At 39.8% G+C, this 21,361-nt stretch overlaps 1 protein-coding gene across 6 annotated transcripts in view; it reads right to left on the bottom strand.

Annotated features, from left to right (window-relative positions):
- kank1a (KN motif and ankyrin repeat domains 1a) overlaps positions 1–21,361 on the bottom strand; it is a 79,448-nt gene that overhangs the window by 1,610 nt on the left and 56,477 nt on the right. For all 6 annotated transcript variants that reach the window (XM_036598795.1, XM_036598793.1, XM_036598794.1 and 3 more), the window contains 9 exons: positions 16,758–19,418; positions 12,920–13,069; positions 9,431–9,530; positions 8,248–8,442; positions 6,860–6,947; positions 4,187–4,406; positions 2,473–2,615; positions 1,104–1,304; positions 265–363 (listed from right to left, as the gene is read on the bottom strand). In XM_036598795.1, the coding sequence (XP_036454688.1) occupies positions 265–363; positions 1,104–1,304; positions 2,473–2,615; positions 4,187–4,406; positions 6,860–6,947; positions 8,248–8,442; positions 9,431–9,530; positions 12,920–13,069; positions 16,758–19,418 (3,857 nt within the window). The remainder of the gene's footprint in view (positions 1–264; positions 364–1,103; positions 1,305–2,472; positions 2,616–4,186; positions 4,407–6,859; positions 6,948–8,247; positions 8,443–9,430; positions 9,531–12,919; positions 13,070–16,757; positions 19,419–21,361) is intronic.

The raw sequence follows: 21,361 nt of genomic DNA, 5'->3' as shown, positions 1-21,361 counted from the left end.
TAGTGTGGTGTTTGAGTAGTTTGAGCTTGTTAGCCTACTATTAGATCATCATTTTTTAAAGACAAAACACCGGTCCTGTATTGGCCGATACTAAACGTATTGGCATTGGCCTTGCAAAAGAAAAAGCAGTACTGTGTCATCTTTAGTTTTATATTATAAAAAGCATGAATTCAAAAGTTTTAAATAATGATTCCAAATGTTCAGTGGGTGATACTGTTTTATGGAAAAACCTCAAGTTACAGGGCAGAAGGGGAGGTAACTTACTGGTGACTGCGCTTTGGAAAAGTTGACATGGGCATACAGCAACACTGCAATGTCTTTGTGTCCAGCTTCCAGAGCAATGGACAAAGCAGTACTTTCATCCTACACAAACCACAAAAACAATCAGTCAACAGCTGCATGTATATAATGCATTTAATGAAACAAATGAATCATCCAAAATGCCTAATTTTGCAGTCAGTTAGCATCATGCAAAAATAAATAAATAAAATAAAATAAGTGCCAGCATTTCTGAACTCTAAACTTGCTTTCATTTATTGCAAGCCACAATAAATTCTGAAAGAACTGTTAAAATCCTCAGGGACTTAGAACAAAAACACATTCTTTTAAAAATGCCACTTCTTTTAATCATTTACTCATTTTCCTTCCATGTGTTCTCCTGCAATAACTCAGCTACAGAGTGTCTGTTTAGGTTCAGGGGGTGGTTGTATGTAAATAATGTCACTGTCCAAAGAAAAACATGTCTCCATTTTTGTCAATTTTTAATTTTCCACATCGTTTGAAAACAGCAGCCACCATTTACATTGTGTGAAATTTTCATGATGAATGGACAAATAGAAGTGAGTAAAATCTCTATGTTAACCTCTCCTGTAAAGTTGCCATTTTGAAGATACTTTTCTTTGGTAAGTAACAATATGTTCATGGTAGTGTCATCACAATTACAATGAATTTAAAACTAGCTCTACAGCTTAGTTCTCATAAATGAACTGCATGGACTAGGGAGTGAACTGTACGTTTTAGGAAAAAAAGGGCTAGAAAAATTTTCCATGATATGGTCCTTTAAACACAGATGTTTCTTTTCAAATGAGTTGGTGTTCACTCACATTGTCACTGAGTGTGGCGTCGCAACCTGGCTGGGCCAGCAGCAGTTTGACAATCTCCACATGGCCGTGCTCGCTGGCGCACATGAGAGCCGTGGAGCCCTCATCGTCCTGGATGTTTACATCGGCACCGCAGGCCAGAAGGGCCTTCACCATGTCCATCCGCCCGTGGCTGACCGCCAGCATCAGCCCTGTCTGACCAGCCTGGAGGTCAGAGGGGCCAGGGACAGAGTTAGGAAGGGCAGAGCAACAAGACCAATAACAAGTTTCAGACTTTCAGCTGGACATACCATGCTGAAGACTTTACAAGCAAACAGCTCTAAAGTATGTTTTTCAGCCATTTCATTTTTTGAAATGGCTCAAAAATATCAGTAGCTACATACATCAGAGCCATTTATGTATCTGGACCAATCTGATACTCAGTGCTAAAAAATACAGTCACAAGCGAATCAGAAAGCAAATACCCAAAACTATCTACATAAGTAGACAAGTTTAAGGGAAATTCCACAAATTTCTGAAGAATTCACTCATTGAAAAGTCATTGAGAGAAGTTTGATGTGAAATGATGGATTGTAGAGAAACTTCAAGAGTCACAATTCTTCACAGTGATGGTGTCAGAAACCATGGATTGCGCAGTTAACAACACAAATGTAGCCATTTTATTTACTATCCAAACTGACCAGTTCCTACACATTACTTTTTTATGTATTCTTGATGATGGTAAAGTCTAAAAAATAAATCTAAAAAAAAAAAAGAATTCTGCATGTAATTCTTCACCCTGCATGTAGTTTATACAATACGTTTTGGGCCAAAAATTCCTCAACAAAATGTTTCATGATTCAGGCAATGAATCTGCAGCCATTTCATATAATTACTTTCTGTGAGCTCTTAGAGGCATTAAACCCTTCTGATGCCTGGTTCCTGTCACCACCACTGTGAACAATTTTGAATTTCTCTAAAACAGAGCATGTCAAATATCAAACTACTCTGAGTGACTTTATTTACATCTTAAAATTTAGTTATGTGGAATTTTTTAAATATTAGTCAAATTCTTCAGCTGTTTTTCTCTATGTGTAGTTTACACTGCTGTAATTTTATACAAATCAAAACAGCAAAAGCTAACAAGAAGTGAAACCTGCTTGTACTTCAGCACACATTATTTAGTAATTGCATTTTCAAAAGACATTCAAAGCATGCTAACAATGCTAGCCTTAAAGCAAAACTACCAGTGAACTCAAACTGTCCATCACCTATTATATACATCTGCAGAAAATCAAGGAAATTTGATTTGTGGTTATCTTTTTCATTTACTAGTTAACGCTAAACACTCTTCGTGTTCAAAATTCAAAGGTCATTCTGGGGTCACAGTGACCTGGCTTGCTTTTGCGTTGACGTCCCCTTTGCTGAACAGCTCCTCCACCACCCTCATGTCTTTAGGAGCCTCAACAGCAGCTAACGCGGCTAGCATGATGGGAGTGTAGCCTGCCTTGTTCTGCTGATTGACGTTGCAGACGTCTGTGACAAAAGAGAGAGAACCGGAACATCAGAGAGGGTCCACAGCCCACCCTTCAAGTCAGTGCTCCTGGAGGAAGGACTTCCTTTGTTAGTCTTCAAGAAGGGGAGACACTCTACATGCAAGCTATTGAGACAGCACAGCTTTCAGATGAGGAGGAAGAGTAGGGCTAAAGCAGTTTTTATTGACTGGCCGTGGGGCCTAGCTTGGAGAATGAGAGCGGACAATGGAGACAATGGGGGCCTCTTTCGAAACACAGGGTGTCAAGAGTGGGGCGACAAAGAGGAGCTGACAACAGGCTTTTCTGAGAGAGAAGTGCCGGCACCTCATCATGCACAGCATCAGAGGCCATTCACAGAAGCTGCAAAGAACTGAAGTAATGTGGAGAGGGGTTTCTTATGGAAGGTGGAGGATGGAGGAAGTGGAGGATGGGCAATTAGTGCATCATCAAGTTTTTTAGTTAGGCAGACAACAAAGTCAGCACTGTCTGCACAGTGAAATCATACAGCACCAGTCAAAAGTCTGGACACACCTATTCACATTCAAGGGCTTTCTTTCCACTTGTCACATGGGGGAAGCAGAGAGCATTTTTCAATATACATTTCTTTAATTTCGTGCAATGGGCATTGCTAAAATACAAATGCTTTTGCACAATCTTGGAATTTTTTTTTTTCCTTAACAAATTTTAAAATAGGTATCAACTTCACTTTGTTCACGTCTCATCCAATAAATTATGAGAAAATGTAGAAAAATTGATGGATAAAGCTTTATCTAAAAGCTTGTACTTGAAATGTGTTTCTAAGACAAGTGGATTGAAGTGAAATGGTTAATTGTAGAGAAAACTCAGATTTCTTTACAACGGTGATATATATCCAGCACAAATATAGTCATTTTAATTACCATTCAAAACAACCAGTGAAAAGAAAAACAACCAGTGAAAAAGTTTTTATCTTACAAAGGCCTGCATGTATCTCTTTACCAAAAATGTTTTTTTTTCCTCCAAACTTTCTAAAAACTATCATAAAACAACATCTCAGACATCAAGCAACGTATTGGTAACCAATGAATTTAATGGCTATCTTGTAATGTAGCTTTTAGAGTCATTAAACTGTCCTGATGGCTATCACTACCACTTTGAACTATTCTGACTCAGCAATGTTGTCTAGTGTGGTGCATTTCACATTAAACCTCTCTGAAAGACTTTGTTTATATGTTAACAATCTAGTTATGCAGAATTGTTGGAATTCGACTTTATGATTAGTGTACAAAAACATACTTTCCATTAGGTGTGTCCAAACTTTTGACAGGTACTGCTGACAATGAACAGTCAATGCAACCACTAATGTGTTATACAAACTAATCAATGTGACATTCAAAAAAAAATCACAATAAATAAGGAGTTAAAAAATAAAAGAGTTAAAAAATAAATAAAAGAGTTAAAAAAGCTGAAAAAACAGCAACAGTTACAGCACGACAAGATTTATAACCGCAGTAAAGTGCAGAGCAAACTGTAAGCACGTTGAGTAATTCCTATTTCGAATATAAGGCATGAGCTATTAGTAACTTTGCTCACCTGCGTCTAGCAGCTTCTTGACGATGTGGAAGTTGGAATGGGAGACACTGTAGTGGAGGGCCGTGTTGCCATTGCCATCAGCCATGTTAACCACATGCTGCAGCAGGGCAGGCGAGATGTTCCGGAAAGCATTCAGGTAATCTTCTACCATGGCTGCCACCGCCGTCTTCTGACTGGACACGCGGAACCACTCGTGTTGCACCGTGTTCATGCACGTCCTCTGTGAGGAAAGAATCAAGAGCATCAGTGTTTCATACTCAATTGAGAAGATAAAAACATCTTCGATTCTGGTGTGGAGTAATGAACAGGAGATCAGTACTCTGTACTCAGAGGTGGGTATTAACTAAGTACATTTGTCCACTTACATCTACGTAAAGTCGACATGAAATTGAAATCGTAACACATTTTTCTGCTGTACTGTGGCATAGTTCCTAGTCAATATCAGTGTGGCTTTCCAAACTAACTTAGCGGTTAACGCAATGATAAATGGGGGTCATGGGGATACATGAAATATGTTATTATTAGTTAATATTAACCTCCCCGGCCACATCTGCAAGGTGATGTCATCAAAACTCATAAAATGTTTTGCAAGGAGGCGTTCCAGTTGAAGATAATGGAATTTAAGAATTTTGTCTTTTAAGTAGTACAGTATGATCAATTGTGTTTAATATGACGATGGACATGAAGTAACAATGTAAAACAGGCAATTCTGCTTTCAGGCTGACTTTGAGAACATTTTTATGGATTTATACACCTCTGAGGATTCTTGTGCTGGATGTGCTAAGAAGAGAGACAAATGTTGTTTTTCCCCCCCCCCTACTAAGGTTATTTATGCTAGGATGATTTTACTTTTTCAACATTCATTGACTGTCTTTCAACTGAGTATTGGTTTAGTCTATAATACCTTTGTGTTTATACTGGTGTATTTCAATTGCTGTTACTTTTTCTTTCTGACATTTTAAAATGTACTTAAGTGGTTTTCCTTGATCTTCTTTGTACAGTGTCCTTGGGTACCTTGAATGGTGCTTAAGTGAAATTATAAATATTGTTATCTCTGTGTGTACCCATCCAAACTCTCTTCCTCATCTGAAAGACATGCTGTCCCAATAGAGGGCAAACAGAGATGAACAAATGAGGGCATGCCGCATCGTTTTTGGAGCATCTACCAGCATGCTCTTGACACTTTCGGTAACCCCACACTTGTGAAAAGGCATGAGCAGAACTGATTAATATCTGCTCACTCACTACACTCCTTTCAGTTTTCACGCTGCTTCCATCATCCAGAAAACAAATATGTGGCCATACAGAAAACAAAATATGTAGCCCCCCTTAAAAATGAAGGTGACAAAAAGAGGAGCGATGTCATAGCAGGACATTTCAGTGGTTCAGATGGTTCCCAACTACCAACACACCTGAAGATATTAAAAAACACAGAATACCTGCTTTAGGTGAGGGGAGCCAGGGTAGAGCAAAAACATGGACTGGCCAGGGGGCCCTGAGGACTGTGTTGAGAACCACGACCATTTCTGTAAATGTGCAAGTATATAGAAGCTTTTTTCTGAAGCTTTAAGTTTAAAGAATGTCCATGTAATGTAAAGGTTCTATGCCAATTAAAGGTTTTTATGAGAACTGAATCTCCCTAGAACCATTTTGGAACCATTTTAAAAGTGTAACAGCCAGCAACTGAACATACTGCTGCAAATAAACTGACCGTTACTGTCCCACTTACAGAATTTGCCCATAAACTTGTATAGGCCTGTGCTGTAATGAACCATCTCTGCACAGGACTCACAGTAGAGCTAGTGAGACACCTGCTTTGTCAGTGTGCAGCATGTTGCTTGTAATATTTTATTTCTTTTGTATAGATTATTCTTTAAATTATACTTTCTCCACTTTCAGATGTGTATTTGTATGGCTTGGTTATTTCTGTGAACATTTAATTTCTGTTAGTCCTCAAGATGGTAATGAATTGGTCATTTATGTCATTTTCCTAATGGAGCCTAGTCTGCCTATGAAACAACCAGTCTATTTGTACATCAAGAAACTAAGTCATTCAGGAGAAAAGCCAAAAGTAACGAAGGACAAATTTTGTATTCTTTTTAACGTTAAACAGTAAAACTACTTCAAACATTAACTCTCATCTACACAAATTTATCCAGGTATAAAGAAACAGCAAAGTTGTCTAATTCTTACTTAAAATATCATAATTAGTCTTAGGTAAGTCTATTAAAGTTCCTATTTGGCTACAACATCAGCCAGCCACGGCTTTGGGTTCAGGCTGGACTCCGTAACCCTGCCAGCGCACAGCTGGATCTGGCTCAAAGCTTGGGCTTTCAGGTCGGTCCTGCTCGCTGTTACTGCAGCATTCTTTTACACTGCATTAGCCACAAAGGAGCAAATACCCCCTTTCATGCCTCAGGCATAGTGAAGCACTGCACAAAGAACTATCCAAAACTCTAATTTGATATGAAGCCCTCATTTGTTCATCAAGAATGCTGATGGTGGTGAATAAAGCTGACATGTTTAGAAAAGGAGAAGGTTTTGCAGGGCAGTGAGATGTTTAAGACAGAAAGGGCCAGTTGTGGACTGGGCTCAGAGAAAGGGGATTACTGTAGATCAGGGGATGATCATCCGTTTTATTTATCTGGATAAGCAGGTGAAAGGTTTGCTCACCACATCTTTGCTGGATAAAGCCTTGGGGTCACTCAGGTGGGCCTTGAGAACATTGCATGCAGACAGCATCTTCTCACTTAACTCATATCTAGAAGGTACAAAGAAAGCATCATAGATATGTCATGGACATCTCCAAAGATTAGTCCATCTAGTGCACTACAATTTAAAGCATAAAATGGAATATATCTGTATGCATCACTGATTCAATTGATCAACAAATCAAAAGTTCACCACATCAACTGTCAGCATCCCTAGTGCCTAATTCAGTGTTCATGTAGAACAGTTTTGTACCTCAGAGTTTATAATGACTAACATAAATGGGAACTAAAAACTGGCTTTGCAAGTCAAATTTAAAGAAAAAAAACTGTAACTGGTATAGAACGGTGGTATCAAAGTTACATGCTAAATGATTAACCTCACTAATGTTTTTAAATACTATTAATGCATTTCACTTGTTTGACCCCTTGAAGCACGCGTAGTTCCACCATGAAGCCCAGCTGATCGCATACTGTTGCTACGAACCTGCGACTGTAACCCTCTAGTTCAAATTAAGCTTTGAAACAGTAAGTTTCATTGATGGCTCTCTTGCTAAAATAAAAGCATTTTCCAGCTATTACACCCATTGTTCACATGATGAAAATAATGTTAATGAAAGTTGCCGAAAGGAATAAATACATTCTACTATTGCACTTTGTAGTTATGCAATTACAGACTGTAGTCTATCTGTTTCTCTGCACACTTTCTTAGCCCCCTTTTATCCTGTTCTTCAATGATCAGGATCCCTACAGGACCACAAGAGAGCAGGGATTATTTGGATCGTGGATAATTATCAGCACTGCAGAGACACTCATGTGGTGTTGGTGTGTTAGTATGTGTTGCGCTGGTGCGGGTGGATCAGACTCTGGAATTTTAAAATACATTAAAATGCACTGCTTTTTAAAATGGAAAAAAATCTTTAAGGTCAAATTTAAGCAAATAACGCAAAGGTGATTAAAGCCCCAGTATAGAACCTTTACATCAAGTGAAGGTTATCAAAATTTTAAAAAGCTTCACACACTTTTCATTTACAAGAATAAAGAAGCATTAAAAGGATCTTCAAAAAAACATCCATTTTTTAGGGAACCACAGCGTTGCTCTAAAGAACTGTTTTTGGAATGCACAAGGAATTTGCCTTCAGCTGTACAGTAGCTCACAACAGTAATATTTCACGTATGGAGTCACGCAGAAATCTATTCCCGAGGTCTTCCACACATACAGTCTGTCACACAGACACGCAGACATCCATTCCTGTAAACATTCACACAGACTCACACTCAAAGTGAGCAAAGAGCTAAGTAGAACTGTCTCAACAACACTGGATCCAACAGAAACTTCACATACTAACATACCTCTCTCTGGTCTCCTGCTTGTCCTGACCCAAATCTTCCACATCCCTCTCCACATCCACTGCTCCCTCATTACTGAACTCCTCCTTTATCTTCTCCTTTACACTCCCCACTCTTTCCTTCTCTTCTTCCTCCTCCTCCGAGCCTGAAGAACTGCTCTCCTCAGAGCTGGAGTCATCACTTGACGTTGTCTCATACCTGGAGGAATAGGTTCACATGAACAGTGAAGGTTATGGAGAATGTTTACAAGCAAACTGGCACGCTGGGTGGACTAAAAGAATGCAGGAAACACATTAGAACATTTTAAGTATTTTCTATTAGCCAAAGTCACCACATAAACAACATTTATTCTTTAAACGGTCAAACTGGCATTTGAAATTCAATCAGTTGCCTATTTAAATAACATAAATCAAAGAAAGTGCTACATTAAAAGTAAGAGGTAGCTGGCTATTTAGCACAATGAGTCATGCATAATTATGCTACAATACTGTGGTACAATTGTAGCAGCACTCAAATAGAGTGTGCACTTACCTGTCTTATATTATTTACATCATATAAATGCAACACAGCTCCAAAAAAAAAAATCAATAACTTGGCAGATTGTCAACTGCATGTTTAGAACAAAATATTTTCCAACCTTGACTGATTCTGATCATTCTCTAGATTGAGCTTGATTTCTAAAGCATTGTTTGGCTGATTCTTACAAGAAAAAGTATCTGTGTAATTTCCCCAAGGTACCACAGGCAACCCTGACTGAAAAGTCATAGCTTGGATGTTCATGTGAGCGTTAGGTGACTGTTATAAGCGCTGAGCACAATCTACTATAACTCTATGCACACAAGCATTAGCGCAAATGAAATTACGACACTGGATGAGGGAGCACACTCCTCACCTCATTTTGGCATGGGGCACCTATTAGCAGGCTGTCTTTTAGCAGGTTTTAATGTTACACTACTGTGTGATCAGTTCAAGCATGACCGAGGCTCCACGTTCAGCCAATTACAGGTGGTCAGTAGTTGTGAGTGGTTGCTCATAAAAACAACTGATATTGCAGAGGAGGAAAATTACAAATTATCATTGTTGATATAATTCATATTCTGTACCTCACCAGGTAAACTAATCCAGCACAAACTGGGCTAAAGTTTTGTGCAAAGTTTTGAGATATTTCGAAATTTCAAGAACCTACCCTCCATTTACGCCAACAAACTGCAGGTTCTTTTTGGTGCCGTTGGTCCCCTGGCGGCCATCTTTCTTCTTCATAATGGATTTCAGGGCGCTCTGACCACCTACATGAGAGGTAAAACAGATAATCTCAGCCATTCAAACAACCAGTTTAACTGCATGACAGCAAGTTTACAAATCAGAGACGCACCAATATGGGAACCGTCATTTCGGCAATGCCGATACATAAATGTTTATAAAATGTATAAGTTTGAACTAAATCTACTTGGATTAGAATTACAGAGAAATTTAACACTTATTTGTAGAGGGTTAAAATAAAATCACTTAATGATATTTTATCACATCAGCCCAGCATCACCAGAGCATTGTGCTTTTCTACAGGAGGGCCTCTTAATAACTTCTGGGTCACTCTACCATTATTCTGTCTAAGATGCTAGAGTGAGGGGAAAAAAAGTAACTGGTTAATCATGTCTCAAAAAGAAGGCACATATCTAGAGCTGAAAAACAGAAAAGAAAAAGAGGAGATGAACAGAAAACGAAAAATAAATGTATGATTTGTTTTTTGTGGTGTTATTGTTATGCAATTTGTTTTGGCCTGTAGTTTGACAAAAGATGTCGGTCTGGGGTCTGTTTAATGAAGCAGGTTCTGCTTAGATGGGTTTTCTGTTTAGTTTCAGCTTCACAAAACCTAACAAACACAGACACAGTTAACTTGTTTTACAACAGAGATTAATAACTTTGTTAATCTAGATTTAGATAGTCAGACTTTGATTAATTCTTGTGCGTGTACACGTGAAAGCATGTCGTTTGTGACAGTGAATCGTGTGAAACTTGTGGAGGAGTTGCCAAAGAAGGAAAAATGAAATCATACCACCTAAAAATTAGAAAGTAAAGCATTTATAACGGTAAAAAAGCAATGCTGTCGTCACTGTCATCAACGCCGCCAACAGTTATGTATCGGCATTGGTGGATACGTACATGAAAAATGTCTGTTACCCGCAGCTCACAGTTCCTATATTGCTGCATCTCTAATATGTAAACTTGCAGTCAGCTTGCTTTGTTGGGTTGGACCCAAATAAGCTTGAAATTAGCTGGGTAAGCAAGGCAGACCCCTTGCGTCGTGAAACAGACTCCCGGATCAAGAATGCTCAAAAGGTTATCTGTAATGTGAATTGTAACTTATGAAAACCCCAGATGAGCAACCAATCATCAGTAATACACAAATTAGAGTTAGAAATGTACATAATTTAGACAGCTTGTGCTAATCACTGTCATTAGCTAGCCTTTAATTTTTGGGTGGCCCCAAAAAATCCTGCTTAGGGCCACCAAAAGGCTTGATCCATCCTGCATATCGTCACTGCCCAACAAAAAACAAGCATCTCCAAAACGGCAGCTTTACAGGAGAAAGTAAAACGTTCTTTGCTTTTAATGCATGTTAATGTAAAGACATTTTATTACAAGCAATTTTGAAGCATTTTTATTGGTCCATTAATCATGAAATTTTCACACAATGTAAAGGACAGTTGCTGTGTTCAAATAATGTAGAAAACCAAAACTCGGAATAAAAATGAGATACTTTTTTTTTTGTGATTCGCAAAATCAGCTACCTTATATCTGCTTGACTCTGAACCAAGTATTCACTAAGCCACCAGGTGGAGCACACAAACATGCAGCTACTGCTGAACTGCACAGAAACACACCAATAATCTGATACCAGGATCTGATAGGAACCAGCTGTCAACACTTGACAATCTTGCTTGGCATGCAAAGTGAACCATACACATTTTACTGGCATTGCTAGGAAATGAGCAAGCTTCCTCAACATTTCCACTGGCCAATAACCACTAATCAAGACCATAAGCTGTACTTTGCCTAGTTGCTTTCTTATTTGACATAGTGCCTTGGGAAGCTTACATTCTTCACAAAACATCAAAAAAATGTAATAAAATAAAACATTCCTTTTAATCAAAACATCTGATGACAGGCCAAAGAGTAAACACCAGATTCCTGAATTGAAAAACATTTGTAAAGGAATTATCCAACAATAATGACGTTTTTAAGAAATAAAAAACACAAATCTTATGAAGGATCAAACGCAAGAGTTTCAAAAAAGACTGATTCTGCAAGGCATAGAAACTTGTACCAAACCCAAAGTTATCCCAAACATTTTAACTACAGGCTCTGTGCTGCCAAATACCAAAGAGGACCTCCGCCTCTCTCCACACAGAACGAAAAAAGAACACTTCTGTGAACTGCCAGAACATGCCTTACACATGTAGCCTGCCTCTCTCCTCTTCTGTCTGCATACATATATGGCAAAAGCAGTCATTATCCACGTTTCCTTTATTTTGACAGGTGAGAACAGAGCTCTGTGGCCTGCAGTGCTAATCTGTTGCTCATTCCTCAAACAAAAACACACAAGGGCTCAGTTACTCAGGCCTCTCTCGAACAGTCATTCTGATAACAGAAGCAAAACCAATAGTTGATCTGTAGTGTCAATAATAGTCAGTGGGGTTTTTATTTGGGCCATAAATGCAAAATCTTGGTCAAACAAGGGAAAAAGGACACCTAAATAATCTAATTCCTGCTAGCACCTCTATGGGATACAAGTAGTATGTTAGCGCTAAGCTAACATTCATTTAAAAAATTATCCCACCTGTTGAAAATCAAAATGTGATTGCACTCTCAGTTCCTAATGTTAGTGTTTAATCTGACACTTCAGTTCAGCTTCTGAGATCCTAACCAATCAGAAAGTTAGCTTTATCTATAAAAGAAATTCTGATTGGACAATTGTCCATTGGGAGTCAAAAAAAAATTAATCGATTTCTCACTATTTGCAGTATGGGGTTGATTAGGCACCATAAGATCAAGCATTATTTCTGCCTTTACAGTTCATTAATATTATGTCATGAAATGCAGATACAGAGTCTGATCAGGTATTTGTACTCTTCTTGGTAATATAGCTGCACAGTGTGCACTTCATGTATATTACAGTCAGTTAAACCAGTCCGATTTAGGTACGACATTCTACAAAATCATTTACTGCCACAGTAAAATCACTTTATATGTGAACTGACAGAAATTGTTTTTAGTCCAGTTTTTTTAATGCTGTCTTGAACACACTACTGTCGTATTTCAAGTTTGTAGAAACATTCCTCTCGGTTCTGAACGTTCTAACTGTGTAATCGCCACAATTTTACATAGTTCTGCTTTACCGCAGTCAAAACACTGGCGCGGCAGATATTTCAAGTGACCGTTAGACTGTTTTCATTCTCCACTTTAAAATAAACATTTAGACAGCTTGTTAGCTCCTGAAATGCACTTCACTGCCACAAGTTGTGGATAATGCCTGTTTATGTCACCTAGCCTCCATTGGTTTCAGTACGAATCTTTTAGATTGGACAGAGACATCCCTTGAGTTAATATAGTTTAACCTGGTGCTTACTTTGATGCACTGTGTTCAAAAAGTGTCAAGGATGTACAAAGATCTCACCGTGTAGAGCAGTGGACATCTGCTCGTCCATGCGTATCTTCTGTGCAGCCATGTTCTGCTCGAGGGTCGCAGGGTCCTCGGCACGCATGCTCTTAGTATGAGTGACCTCGGTCCTCGTACTAACCAGGTGGGAGCTTGCAGTCTGTATATCTAAACAGAGAAGAGGCGAGTAAGACACAACAATATGAAGGTATTTCATTTTGTGGATGTTCGATAAGTTGGAATAGCCAAAAATAAAAAGTGGAGCCACACTTGATAAAATCAAAACTATAAATACAATGATCTTTATTCAACATTTCACATGCTGCACCAAATCCATTTCTTGTAGTTGACCAGTGTTTTTTAAGCAGTGATGGTATCCAAAATATGGTAAGAAATGCATATTGTGACAATTTATCATAATAACTAGGACCAAATAATTTGGCCAAGTAGACCAGTACATCTACGTTTTTTGTACTGAGGCTTGAACGTTGATCGTAGTGCACCAAATCACCAGTTAGTTGTGGCTGCACTGTTGTGTACACAGCACATGGCCATTTGTTTTTAACTCATCTACAGGCAGTTCACAAGTTAAATGTTATTAGGTTAAATGTCCCCACTTAAAACCTGTTAAGGCAACTTTGTTGACAAATTGCAGCTTGTGCAATTTGAAAATAGCACTCCTTCAAATAAAAACAATTAACCCAAACAAGAACGATAAATATCTTCATACTACCCACCTCTGGAGCATAGTTAACCGCTGTATCCTATCAGCAATATAATAAACATTCCTTTGCAAAAGGAACTACAGTAAGAACATTCAGAAGCTTTAAGAATGTACACAAGTACAACCGGCTCTGTCTTTTCAAGAAAAGCAAAAAGCGCCACGCTACACCATAATAAAGCTGAGAAATGTACCCACACTAACAAACATAAAAACTCTCGATGTATGTTTTCATAGTAAGTGATTCTGAAGTGACAAAAAACACAAACGTGATGCTCTTGCCTTCAAAAAGAATATTCTTGAAATTACATGCAGGCACTCGCAGGGAATGGTATTGCTTTTGGTTAAGCAACATAAGAGCCTAAGAAGCTGTCAGAGACAGTATTCATTGTGTATAATATGATCAATAGAAAAAATAACAATCCGGGCTCTGCAAATAATACTGTCTATATAACTTTGCCTTAAGCTTGAGCTTTCCTTTCAGTAACAAAGGAGGAATATAGTAAATGCAAGTGATCACAAATGTTATACAATAAAGGGTCATGTCATAAAATGATATTTGGTCTGCTATGCAACTACTCAATATGTGCTATATTCAATATTTCAATATGTAATTGATATACAGAGCAAGCAAATGTTTTAATTCAATTCACAAAAAAATCCCCAAAATCAGAAAACCAGTTTATGGAAAACATTACAAAACTCTGCCTAAATGAAAACCCTTAAATAATTACCATCATGAACTTTGACCACAAAACAATGGCCAAAACAGAAGACATTTTATTAGGAAAGTGCTATAAAAAGAAAACAAATTTTAGTTTGACATTATTCAACAGAAGCACATTTTAACTGCCACATTTTAACATTTAAATGAAATAATCAGATCAGTGCAGTGGTAATGTGTTATTTAGCTTTACTATCAAGAAGGCTTGCTTTAAGTAAGAGTAGCTAAAGCAAACATTTCTGAAAGAATGTGTCTGATGTCAAGAATACCTGACCAGATCCTTTCACTAATCCTGGGCCAAATCAGTCAGCAGCAAAGATGGAAACTCTTAAGTCTTGGCAGCAAGCTCAAATAAGCATCTACCACAAGTATTTGATGTTCATGGTAAAATCCTCTTATTTTTTCTTAGTGAAAGAGCAAAAGTGGTGGCTATTTATAGCTTTGGAACATTTCATGTCAGTGCCATACCTAAAGAAAAGACTAACTGTGGGGTTTGTGAGAGCCACAAGGGAAGGCTGACCCTCAATTAGAGCATTTAACCCATTTCACAAGCAGTCAAATTAGATTACCCTATAGTGATATAGACAATGAGACACTGTGTCATACTGAGGCTCATATTATAGAGTGCTGAAGTGGATAACACTTAATTATCCATGAAAATCTAATTGACCGAGTATGGCTGGGATTAATGAGAGTTTATTCATGCTTAGGAAAAAAGGAACTTTTTAAATTCCATTATTTTCTAACTGAGATGACTGCACGTTTTGTTCTTCCAACAACTGTTATCAGAGATTAGCCTGACCTCAGAACATCACAAGACACCCTGAATATCTCATCATTCCTTGCAAATGTCCTCAATTTATTAATTATCCAAAAAAGAAAAAAAATCAACTACTCTCCATGTGTTGGTCTTCTCTCTTCACAATGCTACTGTCTGTTACATAATACTGAAGCGGTATGAATCAGCATTAGCACAAACAACAACTAGCCATTTAGTGCAAGCTGCTGCCTCCAAAAAGAGATGAGCTCATTGTTGGTTTAAAGCCAAAGCCCCCATGCATTTTTCAGGGTCGAAGATAACTTTGGCCTGTCAGATCCTATCAAGCGTCAGTGAACACACAGGCACAGGGTGAACCCCACGTTCAATGTGTGCTCCTCACCATGCTCGGCAGGAACTGGGGTCCAGAGAGTAAAAATAGCCCATGGATCACAGCCACCCACTGGGCTAACGCACTGGGATTTGAACAGTGTTCTTTGTTTATGCACGTATGTGCATGACACTCATATGCAGGTACAAACAAGAAGCATGTTTATACCAGTTTAAATCTGTTTGCCCAGTGAATGGCTCACTACATGTACACACAAACGTATGCATAAACATGCACATATACTGCTCATCAAAAGTTTTGGGCAGTATACACCTAGCTTTCAAAATGTTTTGTAACGAACAAGCATGTGTTCTTTCTTGGTTTGTAATAACGTAACACATTAAAGCCTGACAAACTTGCAGAAAACAATATCACGTGCGAATGACTTAAAAAATCTACATGAACAAAAGACCTTCAGCAGCCATAACTGCTACTCACATTTTCTTTATACAAACTGTCAGGAACACCTGGAAAAGGTGACAGTTTTACTGAACAAAATGTGTGCAGTAGTCAGTGCAAAAGGTCAAAGACCACCTTTCATTTATTTAAGTACAAGTTATTTATTTTTCAGGAGATAACATATAATCCACTTGCACGAGGAAGAAGAAAGTCAAAGGTAAATAAGAAAAAAACAGTTTTTGAAACTGAAAACTAAAAGTTGTAGAGATAATGGCACAACTGGACAAAACCTGATAGACCACCAAAACTATCACCATCAGATAAACAGCATTTAAAGCTTTTAACATTGAGAGATATGAGAAAGTCAAGCTCCACTCTTGCTTCAGATCAGCAAAAAAATCACAGGTGTTTCTGTCCATCTTTCTACTATGAGAAGACAACTCAACACTAAGGGTCTGAAAGGATGTGTAGCTGTCACAGAGCTGTTAATGAGAAAAGGAAGTAGACAAAAAAAGATCATCAAACAAAGAATTCTGGTGTTCTTAGAACAATGGACTGGCTACCCCAGACCTGAACGTCACACCCCAGTCCAGATATAAACATCACAGAATGTGTCTGGGATTACTTAGATCACAAGAAGTAGAAAATGCAACCAATGTCTAAGACTGAACTTTGGAGGTTGTTGAGGCACCTGTGTAATTTTGTGTATATACACACACACACACACACACACACACACAAATTATATGTACACCATGTATGTATATATGTACCATGTATTAAATATCAGCATTCATGCAGTAACAGCACAACTACAATTTATAAGGAACAGCTGCATAAGTATTATTTTGGTACATGGCTCACCTTTTCTGACATTGCCAGAGTCTGTTTGCAGCTTGTGGAGGTCCAAATTGTGGAGCTCCTCGACGCTGCCATACTTCATTACAGAGTTGATGGATGACAGGGTGGTCACCAACTCACTGTTGATCGTGCTGAACTGGGACTGCTGAGGTGGGCCGAAGGCATCTGCCAGCTCGCTGTAGTTCTCAGCCAGCAACATCTGTTGCTCCTGCAAGAGCTTCTGCACTCTCTCTATGTAGTGGTCCAAGCTAACCCCACTTCCAGCCTTGGCCTGCAACTGCACACCTTCTGGTGCTACCATTTGTCTCATTGCCTTACTCCTATCCTGCACTTGATTAAGGGGTTGAGAGGGGCCACATGCTATATTTCGTGTCTTGAGACCCACCAAAAAGTTCTCATGTATTCTAGCATTCCCAACGCCACTCTCTTTGGTTTTAGAAGAAGTCATCTTCTCAGTAGTGTCCTCAGATGCTGTGGTACCCACTGCAATAGATCGAGTCTTCACTGTTGCCTGGATGTCTTTTACAAGACCTTCACCAACAGCAACGGTGCGAGTCTCCAATGGTACAGTGCTGGTTTGCTTGTCTTTCAAGTCTGGTTGAGTGTTGATGCAGGAATCAACGAGGATGGCACTCTCAGTGTTGGTAAACTTACCTACAGTCATAACTTCTGTGTTCGTATGCTGAGAATGCACTGAGGGCAAAACCATAACAGCGGAGTCTATTTTACTCACCATGTCAGTTGTTGTGCCCTGGGACAAAAGCTCCTTAATGGGACTGACCAATACATCCACTGAGCAATCTCCACATCCAAGGGACCTAAACTCCTTTGCCTGTTCAGGTTCTGTCTTGCAAAGTCCTAAACTTTCCACTGTCAACTCAGTGTTGACTGCCATCTCACACGTACTTACTTCCACCCCAACCTTCTGGTGGCACAATATAACTTCTTTTCCGACACACTGATCTTGCACCTCTACACGTTCTTGTACAACCCACCTCTCCATGGGCAACTCTGGACCCACAGCAACATGGCTTGAGTCTGGTCTACAGGAGACACCTACTGTATGTGTTTGTGTAACGTGACCCGTGCTGATGTCACTAAATTCAGCATGGTTCCCCACCCCTTGACTCCGTGTGGAGACCCTGGCCTCCACTGAAGTGCTGTACATCTCAGGCCTTGCCATTGAACCCTTGTCTGCTTTCTTCCTTGAGCCAGCCACCTGGAGCTCCAGCTTGAGCTTGCCCATCTCCATCTCATGTGTGGTCTCCTTTAGCTGCACCTCCAGTCTGTAAATCTTCTCCTTTAGGGCCTCGATGGTCTGGTGCTGCAACTCTATTTCAGCCTCAGCCTCAGTACTCATGCCCAGCATGGCCTCAGTTACCCCAACTCCTGTGCTCCTTGTCTCATGCTCAGTCCCTATAGCGACATCCTTGCTCCAGCCTGGTGACCTTCTGTAGATTACCACATCATTCATGTTCTCATCTGCACCAACACCAATAGACTTGCTTTCACGGCTCCACTGCTTTTGAAAGGCATTTTGGTTTGTGCTGTGCTGCATTTGGTTTAAGCCACGCTCTGGCTCTTCGCTGCTATCCTGGATCTTCTTCTCCAAAGCTTGCACCTCAGCCGTCAGCTGTCGGAACTCCTGCAGCCTTTGGGAGCTCTGTTCCACGTTTTCTGACTCGTCAATGTGTAAGTCAGAGCCTGACTGAAGCTGGGCCATTGGCTCATACTGGTCGGCACTGCCTACACTATATGACCGCTTGCGAAAGCTCCCAGGCTGACCTTGCCCAGCAAGTTTTGGGTTCTTCAACTGCGACACCAGCTGCCTCTTTTCTTCCTGCAAGACTGAGATTTTAACTTGAAGGATTGGGATGGTCTTCACCTGCTCTTCAAGCTCTTTAAGTCGTTTTAGAGCTATCACCATCTGGTCTCGGATGTTCTGTAGGTGCAAAGGGCTGATGTTGGTCACTGGTGTGGTCATACCCGAGCTAAGTGGGCTGTGACGTATGGAGCTGCCCATGGAGGAGGTTACATAGATATTGTATTCGCCATTGGGCAGGTGTCCATTATGCTGCAGGCTATTTGAATTAGGTGAGATCTGGCTTGGCCCATACGAGCCACCATATGATGACAGGGAGCTGCTGGAGCCCATTCCCCCAAAGCTGGCCAGGCGCCTCCGGGGTGGCTCACTCGCTGGTGGCTGCATGAGTAGCCGCTCCTGTTCCAGCCGCCTCCGAGTCTCCATTAGTGTTTTCTCCACCTGTGGGTTATGGCGTGGGAGGCGCGGTGAGGGTGGCGGCAGCAGCTGCTGCTGCTTGGCCTCAAGAACATTCACAAAGGCCTGGGGTTGCTCATGGACTTGGGCAGTATGGCCCAGGGAGGCTAGCTGGTGCCGAGTTGTAAAATAGACTGGTGACTGCTTGCTTTCATCACTGTTGGAGGAGGATAAAGAGTCGGTAGAAGTCCACTCAGTATGACCACCACTCTGATGAGGAGGTACACATCTGGCCACTTTGGGTTTCCTCTGAATATTCAGCTTCTTGATGGTGTTTCCCCTTTCTATGTCATCCACATACTTGAGGAAGTCCAGGTCTAGCTGATAACCATACGGGGTTTCCAAATAATAGGGGGCCACAGAGTCCTTGTCCTCTTCATCTTTTTCTGTAAAGTAAAACAGAGGCAGACAGAAGAAGAAATCAGAAGTGTGGCATAAAAAATAAAAATAATTTACTTGCAAGCCACTTGTGTTTTTTTTCTTTAAAAAGTATTAATGGATTTAAAATTATTTTTAATTTTTAATCATAAGCCAAAAGCATTTTATAAGTCTAAGAAGTCTTCCTCAAAGAAACCATAAATGTAACTGATCCTTTTAATGCTCTTTTCCATAAATGTAAAAACCAGATGGTTAATCACTCTCAGAAAGTGACTATTAACTTTTTATTGAACAAAAAGAGTGAACCTCCGACACGTGCGCAAACACTTGCAACAAATGCCAAGCATAATTGTGTCTGTGGCGACAGACCACGAATCTAGCTGTGCGGGTACGAACGTGTTAAGCATTTCATCAAGAAGACAAGAGGCATCAATCACAACTGTGAGGAAACAAAATAACTTTCAGCCTCGCCATTAAAAAACAAAAATCTTTCTGAGTGCATTTTTTTGAAAATTTAAATATGTCGAATATCACCTAAGCAAACTGAATGGAGCTACATAATAATGTAACACCATGTTTTTCTGAATATTGGCAAGGAGAGGGTGAGCAGGGGGTGGTCTTTGGGGCAAATGACAACAAACATTTTTCTCTGCTTCACAATCATGGTAAAGTACTTCTGGAAGCATAAGCACTCAATTCTTTACCACTCAGCGAACAAGCCATGCCTTTACAGAGAGGGAAAAATGCAAAAATAATTTTCCTTCAGTTGGGAGCCAAGCAGTATCCATCAACAACGTTTATATCGCATTCCAAATTCCACACTAGAGACAGATTCCTGCCATGAGCTATAGATCAACCTTCCAGGATTCAAGCTACTTTCCAGACCATTTAAAGACCTTCCACAGTGTATTAAAAATGATTTGCACATCATCAAAACATGATCTCTCAGTATGCGCTGCTTAAGAAGGTCAAAACGTCTTAAAAGTTTCCCTCAGGTTTCTGACCCTTCAGAGAAAACTCGCTACTGCCCTAATTACTTTCAAACCGAGAAAGAATTTGAGGAAGCCAAGTCTTTTGGTTATCTAATCCTTCTTGTTTGAGTTCCACTTACCGTGAGTGAAACAGTAGTCCTATTGCAGACCCTCACTCTCTTGCAGGCTGTAACAGACGGTAATAACCAGAACAAGCTGCCTGCAGGCTTCCTCGCACAGCGAGCACTTTCTCAACCTTCACTCCATAAGGGGAAAAATTCCACTATTGGTGTAAACTTAGCCAAGCTCAACTCAGTTCGTCATAGGCTGACCACCTCCACCAATCACATGCAACTCTCACTGCTTCTTCAGCCTCTGCTTCTCTTGAAAGGTTTTTTTAAAATCCTTAATAACTCAAACAGAAAAAAACTTTTCTTCAACACATTATTTCAGCCTTGGTTCTGTACCACACTAACTGTAGACTAAATAGGTCAGATAAAAATAAATGAATATCTAAACTAAGTACGGAACCGTATTCATACATAACAAAGTGTGTTCTCATCAACTGTACCAAAAACTTAAAAACAATGTCAAATAAAAATCTACATGCAGTCAAGTGAATTCATTTATTTGTTGTTAACACAATCTTTTCAATTGCTCTGAATGAGCATATTCTGAAATTCACTCTGAGAAATGCCTATTCAACCTCTAGAACAAAAGTCAATTTACAGTATATGTAGAGCAACAACCATTAGCTTGTAAGCTTTTTTGAGTGATTACAATGACAACACAGAGACATGTCACGGAGAGTGACATGGGGCAGTCTGGTACGAGGAAGCCGAAGCCCCCGGGCAGCTGAGCTCTGACCTCACTGTGTGCAAACCCAGGAGGTCGTAAACCTGCGACACAGAGGGAGCACCACAGAGGAAGCCAATGAAAGGAGTGGGCAAGACAAGAATAAATCCACGGTCGCTGTGTCC

The sequence above is a fragment of the Colossoma macropomum genome, unplaced genomic scaffold (assembly GCF_904425465.1).
Source record: "Colossoma macropomum unplaced genomic scaffold, Colossoma_macropomum, whole genome shotgun sequence".
NCBI classification, from domain to species: Eukaryota; Metazoa; Chordata; class Actinopteri; order Characiformes; family Serrasalmidae; genus Colossoma; species Colossoma macropomum.
This window is presented reverse-complemented; position numbering and strand designations above follow the sequence as displayed.